This window comes from Choloepus didactylus, chromosome 22, assembly GCF_015220235.1.
Source record: "Choloepus didactylus isolate mChoDid1 chromosome 22, mChoDid1.pri, whole genome shotgun sequence".
NCBI lineage: Eukaryota > Metazoa > Chordata > Mammalia > Pilosa > Megalonychidae > Choloepus > Choloepus didactylus.
The window spans coordinates 8,993,302-9,011,588 of NC_051328.1; the positions used below are offsets into that span (position 1 = coordinate 8,993,302).

The following is an 18,287-nucleotide window of genomic DNA, read 5'->3' on the forward strand; positions in this document are numbered from 1 at the left end:
CATCCTTTTAGTGATCTGATATGTGACTGACCCAGTTTCAGAGTTCCATTTTGATGTTCTGCTTTCTAGGGTCACTCCTAGAGGTAAGTATCTACTCTCTTGGCCTGGATTCCCCCCAAAGCAGGGCCAGGGACATGGGCTTGAATGCAGGTAGTTTATTTAGGAAATGATCCCAGAAGGAGGAGTGAAGGGACAGGAGGAATATAACAGGGTAGGAGGAAAAGAGAATGCAAAGTTGTATTATGAAGTTGATGACTTCTGTGCTTGACTGGGGCTTGATCCTGCCGGGGCCCTCTGAGTAGCTTCTGTGCGCGTCTCAGATCGTCCACCAGAGGGATGGGAGCCGGGAGTGTTGATCCACCGGCTCATGTCTCCTGTATTCGAGGGCTCCCCCTGCAGTAGTAACTCCCCTGCATACGTGAGTGTGGACTGGGCTCCTGCAGGTGTTCCCTGTGTGGCATCAGAGAAGCCTCAGCATTGGAATAGAGAGGTGCACGGTGGAAGCAAGGCGAGGCTGCCAGTTTACTTCGATGCCAGGCAATGGCTAAAATAAAAGATGGGGAGGGAGGCTGTGAGGCAGGCCCGAAGAGGCGTCTGATGCCCTTTTTTTCTGGCTTCCACTGTGTTAAGCAGGCAGCTCTCTTAGTGTTGTTTGCTCTTTTGAAGATAATGTCTTTTGTTTCTGGATGATTTAAACATTTTCTCTTTGTTTCTGGCTTTCAGCAGTTGTTCTATGATGTGCCTAAAGTGATTTTCTTTGTGTTTAAACCGTTTGGGCATAGCAGGATTAAGTCATTCTTAAATGCCTTTTGTCTATTTTGGAAAATTCTTGGCTGTTACCTCTCCAAATATTTCTCATTCTTTTTCCTCTCCTAGAACTTCATTTATGTGTATAACTTTTAATACTATTCCCTGTCTTTTAAATAGAAGTCTATTTTTCACTTATAGAGTTTCCGGAGTTTCCACTTGGTTCTCTTTTTTTTTTTTTTTATGATGTCCAATTCTCTGTCAAATTTCTCAGTAGTGTCTTTTAATTTCATGAACATATTAAACATTGCTATTTTGGAGTTAGTAGATGATGGCTCCCTGATCTGAATTACTTATGGATTTTCACTTGTCTGTTGTTCTCTTAGTCTTCAGCCAGGTGGTTCTGTCTCCTTACATGCTGTTATTTTAAAATATGTACCACATACTGTCCATAAAACTGTAGGAACCATTTGAAGATCTGGATGATACCTTCTTTTAGAGGCAATTGACCTTCGCTTTGACAGACGGCTAGGTCAGGGGCTCTGGCAATCTCCGATGGTTTAATCCATTCAGAGATTGAAATGATTCAAAACAAGGCTTAGGTTCCTGTGAGTGCTTTTATTTATTCACCATTATTTTCATATGGTAGGCTGTCAAAGTTCCTGCTCAAAACCTTGGACTTTTTACTGAGGCCCTTAATCTTTGGTGGACACTGAATTCTAATTTTTGTCCCCAAAAGCCCCATGAGTCTGTTGAGAGCTTTGCTCAGCTTCTCAGCCTCCAACCCAGGCTTTCAGATTGGCAAATGCCTGTAGGGAAAAATCAGTGTGAATGTCTGCTTTGCCCTTTAGGCTTTCCTCCTTTCCCAGATCTCCGTACTGCAATTTCTTACAGCCTAGGTGAGTTGGTAGGATTTTGATGCTTTCAGACACACACACACACACACACACACCAGCTTTTCCAGTTTTCAACAGGAGGGCTGATCCAAACCATCGAATTCACCATTACCAGAGTTCTCTAATAAAAGGCCTGTTTTTGTTGATATTGATACCATATAATGACACGATCTCATTTCAAGAGGGTTCATTGTTTCAGCCGATTCTTTCCTTTCACTACCACGTCTCCAAAGGATACCTCCCCTTTCCAAAATGCCCCTTTCCCTTCTGGAAAGATGACTTTCCAAAGCTGCTACTCCTGGTCCTATGCACTTTCCAAGCCCCTTCCTTTCACTTCCCTCCTAACCAATACTCTGATCCATCAGGTCTCAGATCTGTTCTCGGCACATCCCCACTCAGGGTGCTGCTGCTTCTGCAGGAACCTTAATTGACATTATCTGTGGTCCACTCCCACTACACTTAGCCACACTCTCCTCTCTACACCTAACCCTTGCTGTATTCCCCTCTGGTGTGGACTTCTGAGCTGATGTTTATTTTCCCATAATATATGTAGCATTTTCTGTCTCTTAGTTATGTTTTAGGAGTGAGTTATTTCTTGTAATATTGGAACTCAGAACTCTAATAACACATATTTTTAACTTTTAGATAGGATTATTTGTTTTAGCAATTCTTTTGAAATTGATTTCTAATTTCATTGAGTTTTGCATAAAGAGGACTTAGTCTAAGACTCCAGTTCTTTGGAAATTGAGGCCATTGTCTGAGTATGTGGTTGATTTCTTTGAATGTTCTATGTGCATTCTAAATTGAGTTTAGTAATCATGTTAAGCAAGTCTTTTAGACTTTTTATTATTATTTTTTGATCTATAACTCTCTGAGGGTTAAAATCTACTATGAAAATTGATATAGCCACAATATTTAATCCATAGTTGTTAGTTTTTGCTTCATGTATTTTAAGACTCGACTGTTAGGTGTATATATGTTTAAGATCATTTTATCTTTGGCTTATTGTTCCTTTTCCCAGGATTAAATGTTCTTCTTTGTCCCTCATTTTCCTGCTGGAACTCTATTTTAACTGTTATTAAAAGTGTTCCTCTGCCTTAATTTTTACATACTCAATATGTCTGTCTTTTGTTTTATAAAGTTTCTGTCTGTCCTTTCTTGGTTAGTCGAGTGTCCCCAAACTCTAGGTTGTATGATGGCCTCTTAAATTTTCTCCTAAAATTTCTCTTATTTTCCCTGTTATTAATTATGGCATAGGTAACTATGATAAAACACATTTGTAGCAAATAAAAATTGATCTTAATGATATATGACCTTAATTTTTTTTAATTCCTTACCAGTGATTATTCCTTCTCAGCTCTTTAGCAGTGATTCCTGAGTTTCTGAGCTTCAGCCTTTGTTAATTCACTGAGGAAAGGTACAAGAAGCAAAGACAGAAAAACTAGCTTGCGTTTTTCCTCAGCTTTCATAATGGCTGACTCAGAGGGCTACTGTCATGCTAATTTAAGAGAAGTCTAAGACAAAGGAACGTTTTGGGAAGGCCACTGGAGCTGTCACAGATGCTGATGTCTAAGGAACTGGTTGTAGCACCAAGAAAAGACAAGGTAAAGTGGAAGGCAAAATGTGCTTTGGCTAACTAAAAATAAATAGGAGGATGGACAGGTGGAAGGAGATGTTCAGATGAACAGATGACAAGAATATAAAGATCAAGATGCTAATTTCGATTAAAAAAGAAAATAAACGGGTGTTCAGTGAAGAGGGTGGTGATGCTATTACAGAGATGAGAAAGGTGCAGTTCAGTCAAGCCGAGGGGCAAAAAGCAGCAGAAAAAGCCTGATGGCATCTACCTCAGGAAAGAAGAGGTCATGCTCTAAGCCTGTGAGTCTCAGATTTTATTTTACTTGAGAGAAACTGAAGAAGAAACATGGTTTAATACATTAATCGATTATAAGTTATATCAGGGGAAAAAAAAAGGGCAGGAACATAAGTTGTAACAATAGTGGGGACTTGGGCCCTGTTTCTAGGAGGCTAGACTGTAAAGTTCAGTCCACTGGCAGCACTTTGCAAGGGAAGTGAAAATTCTGTCTCGCAAGATAAAAGAGATTAGGATGAGAGATGTTTTCTAATTCTATATTTTCAGTTTTTGAAACACTTGTCTCTATAGCTTTGATACTTTTTTAGCTCTCTGGTTAACCCTGGAGGTTGTTTATGTTCTGAACAAAGGGGACATAAGGCTGTGTTGGTTCCCATTCATGGATCTAATTAGGCACGTTGCCCTATCTAATAAATCAGGGGTTTAGTTTTTCTTTGTTAAGGTAGTCAGAGGCCTTCAGGCATGAGTGACTCATTAAACTGCATTCTCATAGATGGGGATGTATCATCCTGATATTGTCACTAGCTTGATAATTTTATATCCCCAAAGCTCTCCCTTGGTTGTTTTGTACTATACAAAGATGACATTTTTATTCTCATATTTGTTCACAGGCATGATTCACATTTTGCTATCTAGCACATAAGGAAATCATTCTAAATTCAGCAATCTTGCCAGTTTGACTCAAAAAAAGTTATTTTCCATATCCACAAAAATGTTAATCAGATTCTTGTTAGAACATGTGTAAGAACTGGTTTTCATTGTCACAGCTCTTGATGTCAGATTACTACAATAATTTATGTTCTGTTGTGGGAACATGGGGGCACGCAGAACTTCCCAAATCACATGACCACTTCTCAGCCCACACTTCACCATAGCACTTAGAGATTATTCGTGTTTTGTGGTAATGAATGAATGGCAGGAACAGCAAAATTTCAACGTGGCCTTTCTTTATTCGATTAAACATATTCTCTACTTATTCTTGAAAAAAAAAAACTAATTTAAGTTAAACAGCAATAAACCACGATAATTTAGAAAACATGTTGAAATTGAGAGTGAAGGGAAATGTTCTCTACATAAACCGCACTGTAAACCATAAAACTTATTTTTGTCAACTGCTTCTCATGACAGTGGCTGGGAATTTGACTTATCTACTGCAGTAGGCAGAAGAAAAACCAAACAAAAACAAAAAGAAAAAACCAAAAACACAAAAACAAAAACCATGTAAAATATACCCTCCCACACACCACATCACATCTCTATATATATCCAAACTAAAAGCATTACAGTCCAAAAAAGTGCTGAGTGTACTGTTTACACTGACACCAAGAGTTGGCTGTAAGTCCACACAAGCACTACCCTAAACTGTGTGTCTGTGTGGCAAGGCCACTGCTGACCCCCCACCCCCCGCCCCGCCCTGCCTTCCAAGCCATACTTCATGGATCAGGCTTGGCTCACCGAGGGAAAATCATTGCACTGTAAAGCAAAAGGTGGCGAACTTTTCAATGAACTCTGGTTAAAACAATACAAAGCCAACAAGTATTCTCCGCCAGATTATGAAATCCTATTGAGGTAACCACATGATAGTATTTGATACCATTTACTCACTTCGAAATACGCTGGTAGCTATTTAATTACTTATGATCACGAGTGCTATGAAAAGTTAACAATAGTTTGAAGCTGTGTTATTTTAAAACTAGGAAAGGCATTTTTAATATTACAGAAACATAAATGTGACAGCAACATGACTAATTTCTGATCTTATCTGAGGTATACATTCCATACAGTTGACTAGATCCCAGAAGTTGTCTAATAAAAACTTTCCCTCTCCACTTAAAGATCATAGGAAGCCAGCACAATCTGGTTCTTCTCCCTGCAAAATGGGTATTTAGTTTGGGATGTAATGTTTTAAAACAATAATATGAACCTCCTGGGAGAATACCGCAATAAATGTCTCAAAAACCACTTGGTTAATCCCAGGGTATAATCTGGCTGTTTTAAATTACTGCAGGGAATATTAAGGGCCTTAATGACACTGTAACTGCATAAAGCCAAAGAAAGCTAGAAAGAGAGGCCAAAAAAGATGAGCTCAGAGCCAGTTGAAGTGACAACAAACATGTGGCTGTTTACTAGGATTGGAGAGGTTTAGCCTGCAGATGTTTGTGGTCTCTAGAAGGTTCCAGAGGAATGAGTTGTTATGAAGATTTGCAGAGTTTGATGAGCGTAAGATGCTTCTTAGAGATGGCAGGCCCCAGGACAGGGAGGCCCAGTGGTATAGACAGAATTTATAGATTTCTGTGGTCAGATCGTACTCTACTGGTCCCACAATGTACATCAACAAATTAATATTGTACGGATGTCATTTCAAAGCCTCCTAAAGACGAGTCATTATTGAAGCCATTAGAGCACAGATGGTTCAAACTATATGCAGATATTCAGACTTGCATTTTTGCATTATAGCTGCTTTTTTTTTCCTGTTGAACTGTAATGAATTGTCTCATAATCTATTCCATCTTCTTGCCATTAGCAGGCTTTGAATGTTCACAAATAGGAGCAAAGAACTCATTTTCCAGAGCTTTAATCACACAAAGAGGGAATGCCTAATTCTCTAAATGAAATGGTCTGTGATCACTGAAGCAGAGATTTAATATATCACGGCAAATTAGGTAGATTTTAATAAATTACTTATCTCTCTGAATACTTTACATATGCTTAAGAAGGCACATAGCCTGTTTGCAAACAGTGAAAACCCACAGCCTATAAAAATCCTTTGAAGAAAATGACAAATAAAAAAGTAAATTAAAAAATGAAATGCATTATATCCTAGACCTCTAGAGACAATTCCTTTGCAGCATTGATTCACAGCTCCATTAAAAATATCAATTAAATCCTTCAGTGAGATTGGGTAAAAGCTAGGAAATTAACTTTCTGAGCTGCTTTTCCAGGATCTGGTTATCCAGATACAACCAAGCATTGTGTAAACTTGATGTAAATTTTAAAAATGATAAAAAGATAGTCCTTTCAGGTCTAACTAAGCATATCATAATTTGAGTCATACTTTTAATAATTTCTATGTCATGGGCTAAGTTTTCAAAGTGTATATGTCATATATATATATACACACACACACATATATATGTATATATGTATCTATATATTTCCTCTTCATACACACAGATCCCTGGGTTGCTTATCACCATTACAAATACATGAAAATAATCCAAGTAGGAAGAACTGTAACTTGTAAGAAAGAAAAACAAAAAACTTGTAGTAATTTAATAAGTTGGTGCCAAGTCTCATTCTTTGTATTTAATTGACAGAAACTGCATGCATCAAAGGAAATGCATACTGAGCTTTAATGTGCATAAAATGGATATTAGCATTTTAAAGAGGAAGATTAACACATTAATCCAAGTAATTTTCATATATTGCTTCTAATAAAATCTTCACAGTATAAAACTCTTAATGAGGCTAATCATGGGCATTCCATTTAGTGGGATGATTAGGGATAACATAAAAATATTCCTTTTTCATAGGTTTTCTAAGATTTATGCTTTTTTGCTTATTAAAAAAGGGAATTGCATTTTGGTTCTTCTTAAGAAAATACTGAAAATGTAAATAGACTTTCTTATGCTATCATGTAGATATAAATTATTGAGAAGGTGTGGCCCATTGTGGAGAACTTAAATCCTGAGGGGTGGCAGTCATGAGAAGGAGGGAATAGAAACATAAACAAATGAAAAAGTAAACAAAACTTGATCGCTTCAAGCTCAGACCTCCCTTCCCCAAGTTTCCCATGAATTACGGATTATATACACCAGAGTAGTTACACAAATCTCATCCAAGAGCTTTCACGGGAGCATTTACTCAGGAGTAGGAGGTGCCTCTGGAGCAGATTCTTTCAATCCTCCACACCATCTCCGAATTCCTCATAGACGGATCGCAGGGCATGGAGCGCTTCCACCGTTACCCTGAGCTTGCCAATACCTTCGCCATCTGCTCGTGCATCAAAAACTAGGGAGAAAATAGCAAAAAAGTGTTAATATCATTCAACAGATTTCTCTTCAGATAGGTCAGCTCTCCTACAAAAGTCCCACGTTTACTGGCATTTCAGAAATCTGAAAAATAAAGCTTATCATGTGTGCGTGAAGATACACCTCTAAAATGTATGCAAATACATATTGTTTGTGCAGCTATATGTATATAATTAATGATCGATCCTGAAGTTTACTTAGGGAAAAAGCTATACGATAATGAGCCCCTCACAGTATTAGAAATTTTGAGTCAGTAAGAAATACAAGGTCTAAAAGGAATCAAGATAAGGCAGTGAAGGAGAACTTGTTCTAATGTACAGTCTTAACAAATTTCAGAAGTAAAAAGTCAAATGATCATAATTTTGAATGGTTATTTGTTTTTCCAAGGTAAACATTCCATTTAAAATGGATTTTCTGTGATAGCAGACAAAGTTAAAATGGCACACCTGGGAATTTTCACTTATGGTCTGTGGACTGGCTTTGAGGTTCCATGAACTGATACTGCTGGAAAGTGGATATAAAATTTTGAGAGTGCGTGAGATTTTTGTGGAAGAGAAGCCAAAGCTTTCAGTGATATCCAAAAGCAGAATATTTGATTGAAGACTTCAGCTCAGTGGTGGGGCTTGATGGATTCAGGTTCAATAACGAAGACCTCCATCCCTCTGTGGACAAGGATTCTTGCTAGTGACTAACAGCTAGACTCCTGGACTTCGTAAGCTGGATATTACTTATGAGTCGCTGTAGATTCCTGTTTATATTTCTTGTGGTTTTCCTTAAACTTCAGTACGTGTGTGTTTCAATTCCAAGAAAATTTACCAGGAAACCATCAAACAAAACCTAGTATACAAAACTTAGGTGGAGAAATGAGCACACAGAGAGGCTGTAGTGGCACCAGCTCATTCCCCGAGTCTTCATTTCTTCTTAGGAGCTTCTCACTTCTATGGGTGGCACAGGACTAAGCAGTAAAATTCTGATGTGACCAGTGCCTAATCTTTTGACTCTTCCCCCAAACATGCCGTAATAGCTGTCTATGTCAGAGCAGTGTGGTCATCTGTGGCTTCCCGGAATGAGACCATGGGCTGCTAAATATAACTGTCTACAAAAAAGATTAAGAATATAAGTGCAGATAATTTTAGTTGTTTTTCCAGACTCTCTTGGTCCTGGTGCCTTTAACAGAGTTTAAGTTAATGTTTTAATTTTCATTCCTTTTCTTCCATGCATGTCAAAGTGAGTTTTGACCACCTTCCATGTGGTTCAAGATGTATAGTTTACAAGGATTTTTCAGAACAGGCTTCTAATTTGGTAATTTGGTCTAATTTGGTTAATTATTTGGATTACTCCTGACTTTTGAGCATCTGACACACATCTAGGACAAGCAGCTTGATGTATGAACCACAGCCTGGCACTTAAGAGATGCTCAATTAAGTGTCTGCTGGATGCATGAACGAATGAATAAACAAACCATGTACATTTTTCCATAGATGGCTCTGCTGACTTAACAAATGAGACTAGGAAACAGCCTCATTTCCCCATTTATTGTATATAGCCCAGGCCATCCCTGATCAATGATTTTTTAAAAAAAACCCACATTTTGCATGATTCTACATATATTATACAAGAATACAGGGTAGAAATGAAGTGCTGTTGGGACTCATGCCTGGTGAGGTGAAAATCCAGGGGAGTGCATGTTGTCAGGAATCCCTTACTCCTCCCTTCAGTGTGGTGGGAAACAAGTGATCCAAACTACTCAGTTATTTGCAGTGACTCTAGCACTGGACTGCAACACTGAATTAATGAGAAGTCCTGTGAAAGACAACCACATAATGAGAAGTCCTGTGAAAGACAACCACAGCGAATCACTCAAAACATGCTACAGGTAAAGTGCTTTAGCTATAAATAAAGCTTGAAAGCATGAGGCCTCCATAAACAACATTTAAAAAATCCAATGGCCAAATTTTTGTCACATCACTCTCCTTTCCCCTCCAACACTAAAAAATAAATAACTCCTTGTGAAATTCAATGGATTCTCTTCACCTTTTCGTTGTTTCAAAGGAAGGCGGGGAGGGGGGGCGGGATGAGGGAGACACTTCCGGTTTCACAAAAAGTCAGCTTGAGCTTGCAAAGGATTTGACTAACGTGTGACTCAACATCCTTGCAGCCAGCAAAAAGAAGGTTTTAATAAAGAACTTGGATTTCAGCAGTTGTTGGTTGCACAAGTTGAGCAACATTTCTACCCATACCGTCAATATTTTGCTCGATGATGTCTCTCCCTTCCTGAAACATGACAGTGAGGTCGACGCTAGCAATGCCAATGTCCTCACACTCCAGATCCTGCTCATCCTCTGGAGGGTCACTGACCACAGTGAAGCGAATGCTGAGAAGGGACAAGAACACAGCAAGTCACTACCAAGTAAGAAGAGAACCACCAAGAAACTTGACTCCCAAATGGGCTCTTGTCACTAAGTCTGAAATAAAAGGAAAGGCATATTAGTTTAGATAAGCTATTATATGAACTTTTAGAATTATTATAGCACACTACCTTCACATGAACATTAATCCACTTCTCTAAGCATTGATTAACATTCATTTCTAGAGTCTGAGAAAATCACGAGGCAAAGGGAAGGACCAGGATGTTCATTCTAATACATTCTATCTGATCATCTTTTGACACATCTACTTTTAAGGCTAAAAGAAAAAAGTGAATGAAGACAATGGAGGTAAGGTCAGTATTTTCTATAGAAATGCAACAAGCTTTTAGCACAACTTTGGAGTTGCTACTAAACAACTTAACCGATTATATATGTTCTACAAAATGCACAAATCACACTCCCTGGGAAACATTCTAAATCATGTTAGATAAATATTGTAGCTCTGCCCAACAGCTATATCAAATATTTGCATTACTTCAGCAATCTTTTAACTTTCAATCATAGCATCCAAGTTTTATTTTACCTTTAAACACATAATTGTAGGGTTCTAATGGAACTGATTTGAATTAGTGGCTTATGTTGAGGCCAAACACACTTAGACTGACCAAATGGCAGGAATTTACAGTTAAGTACTCTTTTGATAAGTCTTGGCAGCATAGCTTAAACCATGGATGCTTGTAAACTTTACCGTTTTAAAGTTTTCAAAATATATCCATCCCAAATCAGAAACAAAACAAGAAACATAAAAATCTAAGTCTCTGGGAAATCCTGCCTTGAAAAATATATACAAGTAAAATCCTTTCCAAACTCTTACACATAAACACAATAATATTTTTTAAACTAATTTGCTGAAAATAAGTTTTCAACATTTCATTCCTTTACTCAATTCCTATGTTTTTAGTCAGCAATACATTTTCATTAGAGAACAGAAATCTCTTAGGTTGAAATCAAAGTTAACACAACAAATAATTATTTACACAACAAATAATTATGAAGAGTGCAGATTCTGGCCTGCAAGTAGATAAGGTGGGTATTTTCTAAGATGCATAGGAGAGAGGGATAATACTGGAGTGTTTAAGGGCATCCATTCTAACTTCAAATTCTAGCTTTCCTATTTATTAGCTGTGTGACTTTGGGCAAGTTTCTAAACCTCTCTGGTTTCAGTTTTCTCACCTGTAGAATGGAGATAATTATACCTACCTCATTTGTGCGGATCAAATGAGATGATACATGTAGACAGTCACTGAACACAGTAAGCACTGAGTAAAGGTTTGCTTTTTTATTGTTACTATTTTTAATCTAGGTAGAGCAGCTTAATTTACATTTCTAAGAGGAGAAAAAGAAGGCATGCAAAGGACTCAGCCAGATTCCCAAATTATACACTGACCGTATCACTCAATTAAACAAGAAGAGTGATGGTGAAAGAAATTGTCCTAAAATGAATGTGCTTGGAAGAGTGGGAATTAAAAGTGATAATTTGTGTACATTTTATATCACCAGACTTACAGGAAAGATAGAAGCTATACAGATTGTAGTAAGGCAGCATCTCATTTCTAAGGATCATATCCATATCACTTTACAAATGCAGACTATTACCTCCACCGAATATATGAGAATTCTGAGACATAAAGGAGAGAAAAAAAAAAAAACCTCCCAAATGCCAGACAGAGGGATAGAAATAAAAAACGCATTATTTCTGGCTTTAAATTCTGTAGAGAACAAAATGAGATGTCAAATACAAAATTAAGAAACTAGAGAGTTAACCTGAAAAGGGAGAAAAGAGGAAAGGACACTAAAATAATTTAAAAATGAATACGCACACATACCCTCCCCTCCCCCCATAGCTCATCTTTAATCCTGCCCAAAGAGGTAAAACCTTGTTCCATGTCAAGAGGCTTACAGTCTAGTATGAGAACCTGGACAGACACATGGCACAGGAGCCAAATACCCAAGTGGACGTAAAACCAGGAAGTGCTGCCTCAGCTGCAGCCTCCTCTTGCCATCTCTCCTTTCTGCGACTCTCAACTGCTCAGTGGATCCAGCCTTCTAGCTTACCCACCGCGTCCTAGAACATGCTTCTAGATATTCCTTCATGCCTGGCATGCCCCTCTGCCTGGAATGATCTTCTCTGGCTCTCTGTGAATTGACTGGGTCCTCTTATCCTTCACTAACTAGCTTAAATGTCAACTCCTCAGTTTTGCTGTCCCTGTTATTTTCTGTTTTAGAAACTTGTTCAATTTTCTTCTAGTACTTAGCACAATATGTGAGTGGTTTATTTGTTTACTTGTTATTGCCTGTCTTCCTCAGTGGGATTCAAACTCCATCAGGGCAGAGACTTTTTGCCTTGTTCATCATTCTAGCTCCTGATACTTAGTAGGGGATCAATATAGATTTGTTGAATTACTTTGTGAGCAATAAAATGAGAGTCCTTACCAAAAGCTGGTATAGTGGGGAAGGTTTCCAGGAGAAAGCAAGGCTTTCAAATTTAGATCTCAAATATCACTTGCTATTGTTTGGGAAATCAGAAGGCACTAAAACTCCCCAAATCATTTAACCTGATTTTTAATTCTTTCCTCATTTGGGAATAATACATTTTTATATGAAAGAGGCCAGAACAGCCTGAGTCACTTGTAAGTCTTGGATATTGGATGCTGATTATTATGTCAGATCTTTTCAACAGAACACCATTAGAAGAAGAAATGAAACTAACGAGGAACCTTAAGTCAGTGTCAAAACCATGACTTCAAATAAATAATTTTTAAAGTCCCATTTCAGTATGTTGTCTCCCTTTGAAAGTAAGACTTGTACATTTGCAAATATAACCTGGGGCACAATGCAAAGGCACTAGAGACAATTCAGTACACAACTGAATACAACTTTACACCTTCTGGGGAACACTGGCCACACATCTCTGTCTCCGTAAATTATCATCAGTGTTAAAGAGGGCTGCTGTCTGAGGCAATGCAGGAGATAGTTAAGTCAAGTAAGGTAATGTAAGTCCTGAGTATTTAAAAAAGGTGAGAATATTCACTGGAATAAAAATTGGCTTTCAGCTGTGGAAAAATGGGAATGTAAAACCTTTTCTTCCTTCAGAAAATGAGGCAGTTGTGGGAGAAAAGTGGGACGGGTCGTGTGCATGGTGGTCAGAAGTGCACACAGCTGGCACCCAAGTCCTCCCTCAGCTGGCGTTAGCTAGAGTCAGCCACTTTGCACCTGGGATGCCCCCCTCAGTTTTTCTCAAAAATGACAAAAATATTTGTGTCTTGGTGTGGCATTTGATAATCTTTAGAAAAAACAATGATGGGAGAGTAGGAATCATTACAATTACCATGGATTTAAAAAACAACAACACTATTTTGGAACAAATCAGTAAGTCTTTTAAGGAAACGCAGGTCTCAAATTAAAACAGAATCTGCCTTTTTAAAAACATTAACACTTCGGAGAAAACAAAACCATTCTCCCCCAATGAAAAGTGCTGCTTATAATGTTTTAACATTCCAGAAGCAAAGTGAGCATGGAGTTAGACAAAATAAGACTGAAAGGACTGACAAGTCCTGGCCCAGGGTGTGTCCATGGGATGAGAGCTCGGTCCTGGCCAGGATGACCCAGCTTGCAGATGAGCAGACAGGGACGGTGTGGCCAGTGCTGCTAAGTCTTGAGTGACCTGGGATAACCCCAGGGGAACTGGTGGTTGAGGGAGCCTTGAATGAAGCTGAATTATACAAAGTAAATAAGTAAAACTTGAGTGATCTGGGAAAAACAGAACCTCAGGCTTATTAATGGGGTTTTACCCACCACCCCTTCTTCAGAAGATTAAAACAGAGATCCAAAGAAATGATACACACATTTCAAGGAACTGATGAAAGAAACATCAGATCCCAAGAGCTGAGAAGTCCAATCTCCCTTCTGAAGCAGAACATAAAATGCTAGTTGGAAGCTCATTTGAGAAATTTCTTTAACATTCACCTCATGGCCTCTAGGAAAAGGTTAGAATTTGAGACTCCATTTTGGAGGCAGCGAGAGGCTGTGCCATCCATGGACCACAAAGTCAAGGAGGACAGCAGAGAGATAAAAGGCCCACCCAGCACAAAGAGGAGAGCCAGCAAAGGGTGTGGGTGAACCCAGCTCAGGGGTTAAGGGCAGCACCTAGACAACCTCCAACTGCACACTGGGAGCTCACATAAAAGCACTGACTTAAGATCAGTTTTTTTTTTTTTCTCAGAAGGGCATACTCTACCAAAATTGAAAACTGTCCTATTCAAGTTGGCAAAGGTAAAAAAATGCATTCAAAACAGAATAATATGAAATGACTTATTAAGCAGTGAGAATAAGATAAAAATTAGTCTGAAAGGCTGATGAGCTATTACAGACAATAATGTCAATATTACTACTGCTTACAGTGATGCATGAATACTTACCGTGCAATTACTATGTGTCAGGTACTATTTCAATTGCATTACATGTATTATCTCATTTAATCCTCACAACAACCCAATGTGGTATTACCGTCTCCATTGTACAGATAAAGAAAATGAGGCACAGGGAGGCTGAGTAACTTGCCTGGGGTCAGACAGGTTGTAAATGATGGAATAAGAATTTATACCCAAGCCACCTGACTCCAGAGTGTGCTTGTTCCTTTCAACCACTGTCAATACTCTTTACAGTTGCACGTGGATGGCAACAGAATACTTTATATACAGTGTATTGTCTTTTGGTTCCCAAAGCATCACAGGAGCCTTACAGTCACTCTGTTTGGCAGGCAGGGCCACTGTACTTCTGGGAAGAAAGACCCAGAGAGGTCATGTACTCACTCAAGAGCATAGAGTGAATCAGAGAACCCAGGTGTTCTGATCCCTTATCTTGTGCTTTTTTCACCACCCCATAGTGCTACAAAGATCCACTTTATACAGACCATCAGCCTAATTTAGAATGCTTAAATGTACCTTCGATTAGGCATTTCTTGTTTTTGTAATACAGCTTTTAAGACTTCTCTCTTTGCTTGATTGTTTTCTTTATCCACGTAGATCACTAGATGATAAAAAAAAAGTCCACATAAAGAAGTCACTCAGGAATATGCTCATATTAGTATCATTCTGTATTTTTATGAATACCTGTTTTTAAAGATGCAAGTCATGCTGCCTCACTTGTATGCCTGGGTATAGAAAGCAGCTCTGGAAACCAGAATCAAATCTGAATAGTCATGTGATCTAATGTCACGTCACTGGCAGGTTTATGTGCAATGTCAGGAAAGATACAAGCAACATCTAAGAGTGCCACATCGCTGTCACTGCCTGTTAATGGCACTGGCAGTCATGATGGTAAAAGCCAGTGGTCTTTATTACTTTGTATTTGAGGGATTTACTGGATTTTCTTTCACCCATGAAGTGAGTGATAATGATAATGTATGGCACAGTGCTTGTCCTTCCTGACAGCCTTGGTAATTTAATCCTTCTCTCCTGTCACCATATGCAATAAAAGAGGCATGTAGTGTGTTGGGTGGAGGAAATTCACAGGCTGACGTTTGCTGCTGTTTGGCTGGGGAATATGGGAGAGAAATGCAGAGGAGTGAGAGGGAGGTCTTTTAGGGTGTGAAAGCTGTCTGGTTTTTAAAGGCACACGTTGGCAATACAAGAATGTGGCCAGACTTCTCTTAGCTGAAATAACTAGATTAGATAACAGATCTAAAGTCCCACCAGGAAGAAGATGGTAAACACTTGAAACCACAAGCAAGTACCTGCACTTCGGGAAAATGGCACCTCAAGAGTATGAATGCTTCAATTTTCATGCTGATTATTTTTTCACAGCTCGGCAGTCATACGGACATGCCTTAGCTTCTGAAGACATTTCTTTTACTGATATCATTTTGGAGGTAAAGGTTCTCCTGTTGCCAAATCTCAATTTAGAGATTATCCCCAACCAAAAGTACACAAATGATCTGGATACTACTACAATTCTAAAGCCAGGTCTTCTCAGGCTCTGCTGGGACCAAACATTGCAGACCGAGAATGCTTCTCTGGAAAATGTTCGTACAGTCCCAAATTACAATGCTATCACAAGTCATTTAATGGGTTGGCTCAGTTGAACAAATATAAACTGAATGCCAAACACATGCCTGGTATAAGGGTGGGTGACACAAAGGTAGGGGTGGGTTAGTGGCTTAAGAAAAGGCAAGACGAAGTAAAAATCACTGAAGACATTTTGGAAAACCAAGTTGAAACAGTGACTCCTAGCTTATAGCTCTTTGCACAATACAACGTTAGTACATGTGACTAATTATATAGGTTACTGAGATTAACAAGAGTCAATAAAGACCAACCCAAAGGATTCAGAGTATTTTAAAAATACAGTGTTTTACCTATCAATGCTAAAAAAAAAAATCCATGCTAATAGATGTGTTCCACAAATGCTAGGAGAGAGGACCTCATTTTTTAGAGGCCACCAATACACTAAGCTATACGGGAACTTTTTTTTCAAATGGGAAATTTTTGTTTTTGCTAGTAATCATCAGTTCAAGATGTGGCAGACCATAGCCTTTTAGACTTCAGAGTCCTAAAGCGTACATGCCATACTGTCTATATCATTTGAAGACAAAAGTAATCTCAGTGATTTTTTTTTTTTTTTTTAAAAGGGCAGTGAATTTCAAAGTCCAGCATCAAATAATGGGTCTTTCAATTACATATGGACCAGTTCTGATGAATCTCAATGGCTTTTAAAAAAATATCATTACTACTGAAATGGTAAAACATTTGGGGCGCCTTCTGCTTCTACTTCATCCAGTTGGCCAGCAGGCTGTATTTCCTATTCTTTTAACAAACATAAAAATAGTGATAGACAAAATTTACCGAGTAATGTTCATATCCTAGGTACTACATGCAATACTTTTCTTGCTTGCACTCCCATGGGTTAAGAACCATGCCAACCCACATTTTACAGAAGATGAAACAGACCCAGAAAAGGTAACTAATTTGCTGAAGGTCACCTAGTCAGAAAGTGGCAGAGCCAGAAACTGAATCCAGCAACATCTGCCTCCAGAGCACCATGCTTTTAACCTCCATACTCTAACTCCTCCTTGTTCTGTATGAAGAGAAACTTCTGCTGTTTAAGCTGCAGACACTTTGTTAAAATAAGGTAGTCTGGAACCCCATTCTCTTTTTATTCTTTCACAAAGAGATAACGCTTAGATATACCTAGTCCAGGTGCCTTAAATCAACTCTCTTGGCTGAAACTTTAAAAAATTCATTTCTATAAAACCTCAAGCTAATTTTCAATAAGTTTACTTCTCCAAAGGTATACAAAATTAGAACTAGGGCTCTCTTGCTTGCACAAATAAGACCTAGATTGGGTATCTTAATCTAGCTCCAACGGTTCTCAATTTTTAATGTGCATTAGCATCCCTGGGGGAGCTTTTTAAAAGCACAGATTACTGAGCTCCACCCTGAGAGTTTCTAATTCAGTAGGTCTAGATGGTGGGGCCCGAGAATTCGCATTTCTAACAAGATCCTGGGTGATACTGATACTGCTGGTCAGGGTACCACAGGTGGAGAACCATTGTTTAGCCCAACATTCCTTTGCTCAGTCTCCGAATGGGATCAAGAACTAGTGAACACTTTTGTGTCGCCCCTTAGGCTTTGTGAGAAGTAGTGACACCTTGGCCAACTCTGAGGAAGTCATGATCCTAAGGACATTCATTTGGTGTTCTGAAACTCTGGGTGGTTATAAAAACTACAATTTCAAAACTTCAAATACATCCTTTAAAAAGTGATTCTGACTGGCAAACCAGATCCAACATTATATTAAAAAGGATTATACACCATGATCAAGTGGGATTTATTCCAGGAATGCAATGAGGGTTCAACATAAGAAAATCAATCAATGTAATATACCACATTAATAGAAGAAAGAAAAAAAAAACCACGATCATCTTAATTGATACAGAAAAGGCATTTGACAAAATCCAACATCCTTTCATGATGAAAACACTCAGAAAACTAGGAATAGAAGTAAACTTTCTCAACATGAGAAAGGGCATTTATGAAAAACCCACAGCATAATCAATGGTGAAAGACTGGAAGTTTTCCCCCTAAGATCAGGCATAAGCCAAGGGTGACCATTTTCACCACTGTTATTCAACATTGTGCTGGAAGGTCTACCCAGAGTTCCTAGGCAAGAGAAAGAAATGAAAAGGCATCTACATTGGAAAGGAAGCAGCAAATCTATCTGTATTCACAGATGACATGATTCTATATACAGAAAATCCCAAATAATCCCCAAGAACACGACTTGAACCAATAAGTGAATTCAGCAAAGTTGA

At 38.5% G+C, this 18,287-nt stretch overlaps 1 protein-coding gene across 4 annotated transcripts in view; it reads right to left on the reverse strand.

Moving 5' to 3' along the window:
- Positions 1 to 4,346: 4,346 nt before the first annotated feature.
- The window catches only part of RPGRIP1L (RPGRIP1 like), a 98,210-nt gene continuing 84,269 nt past the window's right edge, over positions 4,347 to 18,287 (reverse strand). For 2 of the 4 annotated variants that reach the window (XM_037815878.1, XM_037815876.1), the window contains exons 25-27: positions 14,920 to 15,004; positions 9,788 to 9,921; positions 4,349 to 7,527 (exon numbers count right to left, since the gene is read on the reverse strand). In XM_037815878.1, the coding sequence (XP_037671806.1) occupies positions 7,415 to 7,527; positions 9,788 to 9,921; positions 14,920 to 15,004 (332 nt within the window). In that variant the 3' untranslated portion in view covers positions 4,349 to 7,414. Of the gene's footprint in view, positions 7,528 to 9,787; positions 9,922 to 14,919; positions 15,005 to 18,287 lie in introns of all 4 variants that reach the window. The other 2 variants (XM_037815877.1, XM_037815879.1) reach the window with 2 other exon arrangements.